Here is a 14944-nt window from a genome sequence, read left to right on the forward strand (position 1 = left end):
ATTCCTATGTTTGCAATTCAGGACACCCACAAAACATGTTCTCAATATTTTAATTTTCTCCCTCTCCACACCAAATTCATTTTTCACTTTTTTCAAATATTTCTTTCTTGGTAATCCATGGAGTAAAAACAGAGTATGAATCTTTAATAATTTTATCCATCACCTCGCCACTTTCAAAAAGCTACACACTTCCAATGTTTCACTTTTAGCTTTTTGGAAAGCGGAGAAGTTTCTTCAGAAATGATGTCATTTACCTGTTGTTTCTAGCATGTCAGGTTTTCTGTTGGTTGTCTGGTATTTTTTAAGTTTGCTATTTCAGTAGAATTCTACGCATGCAGGAATGGGTAATCCCGAGTACAAAGAAATAAGAATCCACAATATGGTACAAGCTATAGCCACTCATAATAAAAAAAGAATATTGGTGGAATGTACCAGTGAATACCTCAATAAAATGTAAGCACAACAGACTTGATATAATGATTTGGGATAGAGAAGAGAAACTGTGCACAGTTGTGGAAATTAGCTGCCCAGCAGATGTTAACATAAAGCTGAAAATCAGTGAAAAAGAGAACACCTATGCTGAACTATTAAGAAATCTGCAGTTACTCTATCCAGATTACAAGTTCAGGTTTATACTTGTAATTATTGGGACCCTGGGGCATGTAACACACTACCTAAATACCAATCTTGAGAAATTAGGCTTCCCAAAACCAGAAAGGAGAAAGCTACAGATTCAATCCATTACTGGAACTGTACTACAGATCCAATCCATCACTGGAACTGTAAAAATCTGTAAAACTTTCCAGAAATTTATCATTTAAATATAGATGAGCATGTCTAGATATGCAACTATATGTATGAGAATACATACATAAAACATACAAATCTGCATGCACGCACATACGTATGTACGTGCGCACATACATATGAACAAATGCCCACCAGTCCACCCTGTTGTTGATGAAATTCCAATGAAGGAGTCTTGGATCTAGGTTAGAAACCAATTCTTTCTCTATTGGCAAGAAATCTTGAAATAAACTGAATAATGACATACATGCATGCATACGAACACACATTTGTATGTGTGCATGTACATACATGCACTCACATACATACAATACCATATCATATGTAGCTAGAAATTGAGCCACATTCCTTCATGTCACACACCCCCATCGTGAAAAGGAAGGACAATTGTATAATGCAATACTAAATTTACACTAATAAGGGATAGTCTTGACTACAACTCCATTGGTCTATGACTGCTCAATGAGGGCTAACCTAAGGGCTAAACAACAACAACAATATGCAAGTACATGGTACATTACACATGTATGCATTCGTCACTCTATAATGACAGTTGACTAAAGACAGTAATTATTCTGCCTTTATGATAAAGTGTCACTCATGGTTCATAGGTTTAATATCATTATATGTTGGCATATATGTTAGGTTGGAAAGCACAGAAGATTGTGCCTAACATCAAAATTGTCATTTACTGGATTATGCATTTATTAGCATTTTATAATAAATTAAAAATCATATACATTTATATTTAATCAAAATTTATAGTTTTATTCCGGGTAGGTCCTGCCTACCTTGCCTACACAGAGGGCACATCTCTGATACTTATACTTTTATGTACAAGTCAATGTGTTTCTTGCATTTCTTTACATGGTAAAAAGACATCTTCTTGAAATGGAACTACCAGTATCACTGAAAAATGAACAAGCTCTCTATTTCTGAAATTTGATTAACTGAAATGTATAAAAAAGTTTGCTTCCATCTCCCTAAATTTATATTCCATATCAATGTGAAGGCACATGGCTCAATGGTTTGAGCATCGGGCTCACAATCATGAGGTAGTGAGTTCAATTCCCGGACCAAGCTGTGTGTTGTGTTCTTGAGCAAGACACTTTATTTCATGTTGCTCCAGTTCACTCAGCTGTAGAAATAAGTTGTGACATCACAGGCGCCAAGTTGTATTGGCCTTTCTTTTTCCCTTGGATAACATCGGTGACATGGAGAAGGGAGGCTGGTATGCATGGGCAAGTGCTGGTCTTCTATAAAACAACTTTGCCCAGATTTGTGCCTTGAAGGGTAACTTTCTAGGTGCCATCTTGTGGTCATTCATGACTGAAGGGGATCTTTACCCTTTACCTTTTTATTCGATAACCAAGTATTGGTTATAACTGGAGTAGTGTTGGTAGGAGTCTGTTGAAAGAATTTCACTATGCTTCTCTGGAAAACTAACTGATATGTGTTATGTTTTACTTGCAGGATTTTTGTACTTGACACAATGAATTTTTCATTTTGGAGTGAAGATCCTGGCAATAAATATACAGTAACTTACAAGGATAAAGCTTACACAGGTTACTGGTCATTATGTGCTGCAGTCAATCGAGCTTTAGATGTAAGTGGATTTTTAACTTTTACTGTGAATTCAATTCATGCCACAATTCAAAAAATGATTAACAGTTACTTTTTTCTGTATTATGAGAAGGAGATAGTGCTCACAAATATTTTAGATATTTTCAGACTGAATTTAACTTTTTTTTTAATAAATTAGTCAGGAAAGGAGTAGTGATGAGCTTTATAGTCCCTCCCAGGCAAGAAAAACATGGATGAGAAAGGAACTGGGACTCTTGTGTGAATACTTGCAACAATATGAAATTCATTAAAAGTCAGCAAGGACCAGGTGATGATGTTAAACTAAGTAGTGTGTTTGGCCTATCATCCATTAAATGAGTGCTCATATTATCAGTGGTTTGATTAAAAATATATGGAGTCACCTCTTGCAGCCAAGTTATAGAAGTTACGCTTTTTATACCTTAGTAATAGCAATCACTTACACATAATCATCTCTTTGTATCTGTATTATTCTAGTCATAATTTTTACTTCATTCATTCTCCTTATAGTTGTCATTCATGATATTACAGCCATTGTGGTTACCATTGATTAAGCTTCCTATAAATTAATTTTTTTTCTTTTTTGAATAGCATCTCTATAATTCTAGTTTTCTATTGTGATTTCATACAGAAATATTTCCCAATGAGAATGCTCCCTATATTAACAGATATATTAAATTTCTCTTTTCAGAATGGCATCCCTATCACTACACCTGCATATTGTGCAAGTATTTCTGGAGAACAACTCACTGATATATTAAAGTCTGATTCCAACCAAGAAATACCATTGTTTTCCGAAAGGTTACAAGCCTTGAAGCATACATGCAAGATTATTATGAAGGTTTGTTACAATACTGCTGAACATTTGAAACTCATTCCTGTCACACACATTCCTCAACATTAGTAATTAATAAGGTTCATTACTGCCACTGCTTGAGTAATTCTTGATTAAAAAAGCACATAACTTTAGAGATCATTCATAGATTAGAGAAAGTGATCAGAATCTGAGGGGATCAAGTATGTTTGCTTTCATTTATGTATCTGTTGTAGATCTTGTTTTCATAGTGGTAGCACAGACAAAAAATTCAATTGGTTTTTGACAATTTATGATCCTGATTTCTTTCACTTTTATGTTAAGGATCAGAGGAAGTGCCCTGATCTTTGCTAGCTACTTAGACTAGTGTGATCAGTGTGACTGAAGTTTATTCAGTTTCAAGTTTTGTAGATAAATGTGAGTGAGAGGAATATGTGAGTGAGAAAGGAGTTGCAGAGGGATCCAGTTCTAAGAAGGTGGATTGAGCAAAATATTTATTGTAGGGTTTGTGAAGTGAGACACAATAAAGATGATAACAAAAAGAAAGATAGGTCATTGGGTAAGCTTAAGTGAAATTGGTATGGAGGGGTGTATGCAGCTTACTAGGAGCTGAGGTTTATGCATTGGCAGTAAGAGAGATAGTGAAAAGGAATAACAGATTTGTGAGCATTATAGAATGTTGGGGTGTGAATGCTTATTAGGTAGCTGCATAATCTTTATTTTTTATGCTAAGATGTCAGTGTTTCTAGTAACTGTTCACAGCTCATGCTCCAGTTTTGTAGAAGGTTAACAACTGATTAGAGCTGAAATATTTTTACTCAGAAACAGAAACCTAGTACCTAGGATGCAGTTTTTGATAATGATAGTGTAGTCATAAGTTATTATGAGGACTTTGAGAAGTGTAGTTATATGTTGTTCATGTGTAGAAAGAGTGTAGTCAAAATTATTTTCTTCATATGTGTAGTGATTGTATCTGAGTTCTGATAAAGGAAACTAAATTACCATTGGCGGATGTTTTGGACGTTTCTCTTTGTGAAAAAAAGCTCAAGTCTGCATGAGATGTCTAGGTTGTGTGCAAATAATACATGTGTGCAGAATATTTAGGTTGAGTGAATTATTGGGTTATCTTCAAAGGTATATGTGTAGTTAGGAGTAACAGTATGATCATTAATATACAGAAAAAAAAAAGAGTCTGGATAACAAACCATGAGAAACTCCAGAGTTGATAGTATATGGTTCAAAAAAGAAGTCCACTGACACAATGTGATGGAGCAGTCTGCCTAGAAACTCTAGATTTAGAAACTGATTTAAAAACGGAACCTGTAGATGAGCAACTCCACTTAAAAGTTTTCATACTAGACTGGTCAAAATTTTAGCTGATATCAACATGGATTAAGGGTGGGAGAACAGTGATGCATGATATAGAGAAGCAGATGTCTAGTGCCTATAGCTCTACAGAAACCACAGTAGTGATCAGCGAGAGGGAGAGACATTGAAAGTGATTAAGGATTTGGTTGTGTCTCACAATGTCCATTACTTTTGAGATGTTGAAAGTATTAAGGATAGATGAGCAGATTTAAAGAGGTTATCATTTTGGGTAATGAACATGATATTACATGTGTCCAGAGGTATATGATCAACTATTTCAATCACTTCAATGCACTATTCAGCCTTTTAGTTCCTGAAAATCAACCAAATGATTCAACTGAGGAATGTAATCTTTCACACTGACTTAACCTGAGATTCTTCTCACTTGATGCAAAATTCTTAGCCGAATTATTCACTAATTCCCACATAACTCTTGCTATTGCATATTCAACCAATTGTAAACATCCAGACACACTAGCAACACCACATCTTTGCATGAATGCATGTGTTGGCTTGTAAGGGTTGCTATAAATTTGTGACTAGGGAACATTAACTTACTACATGTAAACTCAGAGCAGGCTCAAGTGTACTTGATGTACTAAGCCAAAAATTTCGAATATCAAAATTTAATGATGAGAACTTTTATTATCTAAATGACTAATTCTGTTTAAAAAGAGAGATGTAGGCTTTTCATTAATTAACTCTTATTATCATCATCATTTAATGTCCTTTTTCATGCTGGCAAGCTGGAGAACTGAACCAGGTTCCAATTGTCTGTTTTGACATGGTTTCTACAGCTGGATGCCCTTCCTAATGCCAATCACTTTACAGAGTGGAGTGGGTGCTTTTTATGTTGTACTGGCACAGGTGCTTTTTATGTGGCACCAGCACCAGTGGAGTCACCAAATAGCTTGCATGACAGAAACCTCTTAATTAAGAGAAGGAATGGAATTGAAGGAAGTGGCTGTGTGCCAGGTGAGAGGTTAAAGCACAACAGAGAAACAGAGACAGTTGTCTTACTATAGAGGAGACATTTGGCTATCCCTGTTGGACAAGGAAGTAGATGAAAGGTGGGGTAGAGTTAGAGAGAAAGCTAGAGAGGCAGTCAGAGTGAGAGAGAGAAATAGATGGTGTTGGAGATGTATTGGGACATACCCAAAGGGAACAGTTGGGGTAATAGAAGTAGTGTCCCATGAGAGTGTGAGTGATATGTTTAGAGATGGGGAAGACATGACTAGCAAGTGATGGTGAGGGAAATTGGAGTGGCTGGGAGGGAGGTAAGGAAGATATGTGAGGACATGGAGAGTGTGTGAATAAGTACATGAAAGAGAGTGGAGGCGAAGTGACATAATAAATCTGCACAGACTGTGTAAGAGAGACATGACATTAATAGATAATTTATGATATGTCATTATTAGGAATCTTGTCAATCTCTGCAACAGTTTTTATAAAATAAGTTTACTAACTGAGTGTAGTTCTTGTACAATCATTTTTTTTTGTTTTCTCTAAACAGAAATATCAAGGTAGTTTTGTTAACTGTATCAGAGAAAGTGATAACAGTGCTGAAAATTTGTTACAGCTCATTGTCAACAACTTTCCTTCTTATAGAGATGAAGCCACATATGGTTCCAAGCAAGGTATTTATTAGAATTCCTATTTTATTTGGAATATATATTTTTAGTAAATTTTGCTATTGAATAATAAAAGTTATTCAAATTATTAACATTATCTTTTGGGCAGCATAATTTTTTTATTATGTAAGGGATTAGCATTGTTATGGCATCCTTGCAGTATTTCTTCAAGCTCTTTCTGAGTTCAAATCCTGATGAAGTAAACTTTGCCTTTCGTCCTCCAAGTACAAGCTTTGAGTAACTAACATCATCTCTTCAAAATTGCCTAAATTAGAAGCAATAATATTTGATTATCTTCAGGTGCCAATACAAGTTTACTATCAAACTATAGTTGACTCACTGGTAACTCTGTAAATGAAATATCTAGGGAAGAATGCACAGGAATAAATTCCAGTTACCTTCTTTAAGTTGGACTTAAATTTACTGCAGTAGCTTAAGAAAAACAGCAACTATAAAGTGGTTCCTTTACTTAACTCCAATAAGCACTATCTGCTTTATGATGACTATTTACAGTAGTGATCAATGGGAAAAATAATACTCAAGTATTTTCATCATAGACTCTAAGCAATGCTGGTGATATGCAAACTACCAGCGCTTTGGCTAATAATCTGGCACCTTTGCAACTCTTAAACCAACGTGCACGCACGCACGCACATGTCTGTATGAGTTAGAGGTTAAGAAACCATCTAAGGGATATTAAATATCCAATATACTACTGGATGTGTACCTCTGTATTTCTAACCATGTGCATGGCAATATTGCAATTCAATACTAAGTATGGGTGAGGGTAAATTGGAAATTTACCCAGGATTTATTAGGCAAATAAGAAAATGGAGGGGATATAAAATCGAAAAACATCAGCCAGTAAACATTCCATTATATCTATTTATTAAATGATAACAGACATGTGTTTAAGTGGTACAGGTAAACGAATGAGATCAGCCAATAAATACGTAAACAGATATATATATAGAGATGAGTGAATGATAATAGATGAGTGTACAGATACAAATCCCTTACAGCCGTTTCTACCATGAGGCCTCAGAATCTCCCAAGTCATCCTAATCACATCAGTGATATACAAGGATGAACAAACATTGGACAGAGATTGGATAATGGTTGAGCTTCAAGGCTTCTTCAGAGAGTACAAAATGTTAGGAAACTAACATGTGGGAAATTCAGTTAGAATAATAGAGTAGGGTAAAATAAGATAAGATAGAATAAAATAGGTAAAAATAAAAAATAATGTTATAGACATGGTAAGGAAAAGTAAGAACTTCATTTTAAGGTGTTATTATAATCCATGGTATTCCATCCTGTAGTAAGTAAATAAAGTCACTCTCAGGAGATATATCCATAGGCTATGGTTACATCATGTTACCATTATACTTTCTTATTTGCCTTATATGTGTGTGTGTGTATATATATATATATATATATACATACAAACATATATCATCATTTAATGTCTGTTTTCCATGTTGGTATGGATTGGACATTTGACCAGAGCTGGCAAGCAGGAGAGCTGCACCATGTTCCAGTCTGATTTGACTTGGTTTCTAAAGCTGGATGTCCTTGTTAATGCCAACCATTTTACAGAATGTGCTGAGTGCTTTTTACATGGAACCAGCATGGGTGCTTGTATGTGGCACCAGCACAGGGCTCTTGTAAATCAATCCTCTACAGCAGGGGAAGTGGCATTAAAACTTCTGCTGTGAAGGATGGGTCTTCTTGAGTACAGCAAGGCACCAGATACCTCGGTCCTTCACTGAGAACCAATAAATTAAAGAACTCAATATGTAAATGTAGAGTATTCTTTAATATGTTATAACTGGATCTAATATGTTATACCCAGGATTTATAAGGCACATAAGAAAATGGAGAGGATATAAAATCGACAAACATCAGCCAGTAAACATTCCATTATATCTATTTATTAAATGATAACAGACAGATGATCTAACTCTGTTTTCTACTTCAAATATCTTGTTTGAATATATTTTAAAATATATGAAACTGTCCACCACAGCAGAACTGTTACTGTTGCTGGTGCCATGTTAAAAGCACCCAGTACACTTTATGGAGTGATTGGCATGAGGAAGAGCATCCAGCCTTAGAAACCATGCCAGAACAGACAATGGAGCCTTGTGCTGCCCCTAACCTTACCAGCTTCAGTCAAACTGCCCAATCCATGCCAGCATGGAAAACGCTTGTTAAATGATGGTGATAATGATATGAAAGTTATGAGGAAAATGCTTATCTTTATGGAGATTTTTTAAAAAGAAAAAAAAATGTAGCAAATAACGTGCAAAAACAGCTGTTTTAAGCTAATTTTTCATTTCATTTTTAATTCTCTCGTAAATTCTTGAAATGTTTTCAACTTCATACAAGCAAGGTCACTCTAATTAATAATTTTCCTCATGAAATTGTATTGTTATTTAAGTAATGCTTTAAATAATTTTTGAAGATAATGTGTATGAATGCATTAATGTAGTGTGTGTCTGTGCACATTTTGTATGCATCTGCATGTACACACTCATACATATATGCACACACATACACTTATATACTTGCAGTAATTACTCATTTAAAAACAACATTTTTTCTTTCTGAACCAGAGGAAATTTGAGGCGGCTGATATTTACAAACAAAGTGCTAACAAATCCATTCTTTTGTTCAAATTGTTTCTCCCTTGAACTAAAATTCTTAATTTTTCACTCAAACAAAGGTCACACCTCATTTTTTATTTGAAGCTACCATTCTTGTTTGGTTGTGACTTATCTATAATTAAGCAAGTAATTTTGAGTTTTGTGAGTACTAGTCTCAGGAATTTCCACAAAGTACTAGTACTAGTCTCATATGAATTTCAACAAAGGTATAGTGAATTTTTTTTTTTATGGCTGACAAATTAATGTTTGTGCTTATGAATTTGATTTTTGAATGTTAGTTCAGCTACCCCAGTGTATATTTTGGGGTTCATCTCTACTGTTTGTCTCTACTAGTACTGTATGTTATCGACTTTGTGAGACAATTACCATAGGTAGTTCTCATGATTGTTGCTTCTCCTTTTCATTCAGATTTGCAACATTATAACCTCTGATATTATAACCAAAATTCTTACTAGCTGAATTTAACATCTTATTATACTTATGATCTAGCAGAAAATGGTTCTATTAAACTAAGGAATCCCTAGCTACATTAGTTCTTCAGACTTTTATGACTGAATCTTCACAGAGTCATCTGAGAGTCGTGGGTTCAAGTCCCCCTGCGGGCGAAGCATTTGTTTCATAGGCGTAGGAGTGGCTGTGTGGGAAGTAGCTTGCTTACCAACCACATGGTTCCGGGTTCAGTCCCACTGCGTGGCACCTTGGGCAAGTGTCTTCTACTATAGCCTCGGGCCGACCAAAGCCTTGTGAGTGGATTTGGTAGACGGAAACTGAAAGAAGCCTGTCGTATATATGTATATATATATGTATGTGTGTGTATATGTTTGTGTGTCTGTGTTTGTTCCCCCAACATCGCTTGACAACCGATGGTGGTGTGTTTACGTCCCCGTAACTTAGCGGTTCGACAAAAGAGACCGATAGAATAAGTACTAGGCATCCAAAGAATAAGTCCTGGGGTCGATTTGCTCGATTAAAGGCGGTGCTCCAGCATGGCCACAGTCAAATGACTGAAACAAGTAAAAGAGATAAAAGAGAAAAGAGAATATTAAATATTTAACTGTTGTACGAGGGAACTGTAATGTAGGGAAATAAGAAACAATCCACCTACTTTCTTGTTGTCTGCTGTCCAGCTGTACTCAATTCAAAACTTGTGTCCAACCTGCACACTTAACGATAGCAGCTGCTAGTTCCCGTCCCTATCAGTTCACTTGCCTCACGTCTGTTTAGGCAAAATAGGATGACCCTGGTTTTCCTTCCCTCACTTCCTCTCTCACCCTTCCTGTTCCAGTCAAGCCCCTTGACCATTGATGTCACAGCTCTTTCCTTCCAGCTTGTCTCATCCCCACATTAACCTTAGGACCTTTTATTATAGATTACAGAATTTATAGTGTTTTATTTCATAGGCCCTTGTATCAAATAACATTTAGTGTTCTTATAGTTTTTTATCTCAAACATGGAAAAGTATAGTTCTGTTGATTATATGATTGAATCTATGTAATTTTTGCATTGCAGCTTTTATAATAAAAATGCTTTTATTTCATTAGTGAAACTGACAGGATGATATTTGTGTATAAAAGAATGCTAGATAAAAGTATCACCAAAAATGTGCATTTGATAATTAAGTACTTAATCTTTGATAAATTGCTGTCTTTGCCTTCTACAAATATCTAAATTATTCTATATTGCTATTAAATGCCCTTATAGAAATCTATACTATATTGTCATTAATTCCCTTATACAGACCTGTATTATATTGCCATTAGCTTCCTAAACTAAATTATATTAGATATATTAAAGTGATATATATTAAATTGTATTTAGTTATTTTATATAGGTCTATACTGTTGTTAGTCACCTTTTGCTAATGCCTGATATTAGTACTTGTCTTATACAGTTTCTATACTATGTTATCAATAGATGCCTTTTTATAATATTTATAATATTGCTATTATACAACACTGTATTATATTGCCCACAGTTTCCTTTTACAAAAGAGCACAAATTCTCGTAGCGGACATATGGACCTGTTTTGAAGGTCAAGGTTTGGGTTTCTTTTACGATATAGAGAAACTCACTATGTTTGCTGATTACAGGTAAGATATTTGTCTCCTGCAGCCTTTTTCAAAACTCTGCCTAAATTTAAGTTTAATCATATGAGAAGAAAATTGTGGAGCTGTAAATCAATCATAGCACCGTTTCAGTAAAAAATTATTCATGCCACAAAAAAATGAAGTCATTGCTATCAGAATTTAATCATTGCTTTGGTTAATTTTCAAAATTGCATTTTTACTCTCGTTATTATTTGGCTTCTTACTTGACTGGTCTATTCAATTTCATTTACTTGAAACTACTTCAATTTTTATTCATTGTTTATAATTAATGGTTATGAAGGATTATGCTTTGAACATTGTAATTGAGATATGGAATAAGAAAATCTTAAACTATCTTGAATTTCAAAAAAATTGAAAATTTTATCTTCCCTAACTCAGAATATTTTTTGGTAACTTTACAAGTATATGCTTTTGATATTTTGTACAATCCTTAGCACAAAATTTCTTATGTATTTAGTAATATGTTAACACAATCTTTACAAGTTACTCTTATATATCAGCCAAAGCAATAGTTGCATATTATGTTTTATTGTTATCATCAGAATTCCATGCCATATAAATAGTGTAAGATTAAACATTTAATCAGCCACAAAGCTTTATTCTTTAATAATGATTTTTTTCCATCACTTTACTTGAGAAGACCCAACAAACCAAGTGAGACCATAGCCCATGGCCAATGCCAGTGGGTGTAACCAGCCCACTTATGAATATCTCTCATTCATTGGACAATAAACCTTGCTTGTGAAGACCTATTGAGACAAGTGAAATCAAAATCAAAATCGCTGACATGGCCAATGACAGTACCACCTGATTGGCACTCGTGCCAGTGGAATGTTAAAAGCACATCCAAGCGTAATCGTTGCCAAGGCCACGGATTGGCTCCTGTGCCAGTGACACGTGAAAAGCATCATTCGAGCATGATCATTGCCAGCATCACCCTACTGGCACATATGCCGGTGGCACGTGAAAAACAGCATTCGAGCGTGATCATTGCCAGTGCTGCCGGACTGGCTCCCATGCAGATAGCATGTAAAAATACCTTTTGAGCGTGGTTGTTGCCAGAACCGCCTGACTGGCCCTCGTGCCAGTGGCACGTAAAAGCACCCACTACACTCTTGGAGTGGTTGGTATTAGGAAGGGCATCCAGCTGTAGAAACTTTGCCAGATCAGATTGAGCCTGGTGCAGCCTCTGGCTCACCAGTCCTCAGTCAAACTGTCCAACCTATGCCAGCATGGAAAGCAGACGTTAAACAATGATGATGATTATCAAATTTCAATTGTTTTGGGTCAAATAATAGAAATTATTAATATTTGTTATTATATGTTTAAATTCACAAGGAACAATATATTTTCAAAGCACATATCTTAAAATTTTTTTGTAGGATACCTCAAATTCTTGCCTATTATGGTGTACTAAAATATTCAGATAGTTTGATGAAAACGCTAAAAGATGGTAAGTTACTGTTTCCTTTAATTTGGCATCCTATTCAGTATTTTGCCTTGAAGTTGCTTTTTGGTCTGAAATAAGTCTTTCAGAATTTCAGTATAGAAAATATTCTTCAGATATTGTAAATATCATTTCAAATTTCCATATTTTCTGCCATAAAGTTGGGATAAGCTTCTTGTAATTCAAGTCTGTGATAACATTAACTGAACTTAAGGTGAGGTGTTTAGAAAAGTGAAAGCATGATAGGAGGAGCAAATATATTGTTGTGAAAGGGCAGTAGAAGAGAGTATAATAAAAGAGAGTGTTGGATAGGTAATGGAAGGGAATGAGTAGTGTAAGGAGTAAGTGGGAGAGAGAGTGAGAGTGATCAGATGGTGGGGGTTGGTTGACTAGAGGGTGATCCTATGCTATCCCACTTGATACAGGTAAGTATGAATGGGTGGTAGAGGGGGTGAATGATAAAGAATGAGGGAAAGATGAGAGCTAGTGAAAGAAAGAAAAGCAAGACAATATCAGAGAGACATAGAGGATGAATGCAGCGAGAGCATCCCAGCTACCCTCACTACTTCCATTTCAGTGTTTACTTTGACCTACTTGCACAGGGACTGAAGGTCTTTTCCAGTGATGCATGTCATCACTTGTCCCTTGTCATCTCTTTTGTGGGACTCAGTGTCTTGAGATCAGTCTTCACCAATTCATCTCAAGTTTTTCTAGAGCTTCCTTTTGTGCAGGTTTCATTCACTAAATACTATGCTCTTTTTTTATACAATTGTCATCATCAATATGCATCACATATCTATACCAGTGCAGTCTTCTCTCTTACATCCAGATTTTCTTTTAACTGATTTGAAATCCATCGTTCATGCACACTAAAATTTGACATGCTGTAAAGCAGGCTCATTTGATTTCTTTATACTCTTTTCAAATCCTCTGAATTTAAGGTCCATGTTTCACCACCATGAATCATTGCTCCTTGCTCACAAGCATCATACAATTTGCTCTTTAGTCTGAAGTGGTAATAGCTCCATGAACTTCTTCCAACCCATTCTTACTCTGGCTACTATACTCTCAGAATACCCACCTCTACTGCTCATTAGATCACCTAGGTAACAGAAACTATTAATTACTTGCTCCAGTTATTGTCTGACCAGATTGAAGCATCATTTACTCTTTTGCTTCATGTGAAAAAAATGCCTTCTACTGATCAGGTGTTCCATTTGTTGCCAACACCTCTGTGCAATGAGTCCAGTCTGCTATGGCTAATGATGTGCTGATATGTACTGTATCTGATATCTGAGACATCAGATATGTTTTACCACAGCTGCAATCTTGGGTCAAGTGAAGACCAAGACCAGGTGCTTGGCATCTGTTATTTTGTTCAGATGCTCACAGCCCTTTACTAATCTGGCAATACAGCTAGCCGAACTTGCACATAGCATTCAGTAGAGGCCTAGTGATGAGGAAGAGTAACAACGTTTTAGGGAAATTCTAAGCATTGACAAGCACCAAGTAATTGATCTCTTCAAAGATTGGTGAAATGGTGTGGTTGCCTGAGTGAATGGGCCTGCTCCCAGTATGTGCCAAAAACACTGGAAAAGGACAGCTAGAAGGCACTTACCTTTGGTATTCAGAGTAATCTTGCATTTGTAGGATTTCTCACACATTTGTATATTGTATATATCACTTTTTCTTTATTGTGAATGGTTGATTTTGCCTTCTATCCTTTTGGGGTCAATAAATTAAGTATCAGTCAAGTACTGGGGTCGATGTAATCAACATTCCCCCTCTCCCAAAATTTCAGGCCTTGTACCAATAGTAGAAAGGATTATTATTATTATTATCATATTTTAAAAGGAGTGACATAACTCCTCACAAAGGTAAATAAACAATACAAAGAGTGCAGTGCAATTGCAAATTGATATTTTATTGGTTTGAAGAATATTTCAACAGCTTGCCTGCCTTTGTCGAGTTCAAAATGAAAAGTGATACATAGAAATTCAAATTCAAAAGTTTGAACAAGGGAAACCCCACTTTGATGGAATGACATCATCTTTAATTTTCAATTTTACAACTGGAAAAAAGAAAAGGAAAGAAGAAAAAAAGAAGAATATTTAATCAAACAGTTTTGTGTAAATATGATGAAATTCCTGTCATTTTGTTCATTCTTTCAGAGTGTGATGTTAATGACTCACAAACATATTTCTCCTCGTGCATTTTGAGGACTGAAAGTGTAGCAGATTCAGAATATTTTCTGAGAATATGCACTTTCAAGTCTTTTTCAAAATTGCAGCTGTTTGATGTAAAGTTTTCGGCAAGATCTGTTGAGCTACTGTTATTGTGCCTGACGTCATATCTGTGCCCATTGAATCTTTTGTTTAATTGTTCTGTTGTTGCTGAGACTCCCTTCGGTCATGACTGACCATGGGATTGCACCTAGAAAGTTACCCTTCCGGGCAAGGTTGTTTATGGAAGACCAGCAGTCGCCCATGCATACCAGC

At 35.6% G+C, this 14944-nt stretch overlaps 1 protein-coding gene across 4 annotated transcripts in view; it reads left to right on the top strand.

Annotated features, from left to right (window-relative positions):
* LOC106878108 (queuosine salvage protein) overlaps nt 1-14944 on the top strand; it is a 38742-nt gene that overhangs the window by 17709 nt on the left and 6089 nt on the right. For all 4 annotated transcript variants that reach the window (XM_014927230.2, XM_014927235.2, XM_014927222.2 and 1 more), the window contains exons 4-8: nt 2281-2413; nt 3101-3250; nt 6105-6228; nt 10867-10981; nt 12382-12452. In XM_014927230.2, the coding sequence (XP_014782716.1) occupies nt 2281-2413; nt 3101-3250; nt 6105-6228; nt 10867-10981; nt 12382-12452 (593 nt within the window). The remainder of the gene's footprint in view (nt 1-2280; nt 2414-3100; nt 3251-6104; nt 6229-10866; nt 10982-12381; nt 12453-14944) is intronic.

This window comes from Octopus bimaculoides, chromosome 1 (assembly GCF_001194135.2).
Source record: "Octopus bimaculoides isolate UCB-OBI-ISO-001 chromosome 1, ASM119413v2, whole genome shotgun sequence".
NCBI lineage: Eukaryota > Metazoa > Mollusca > Cephalopoda > Octopoda > Octopodidae > Octopus > Octopus bimaculoides.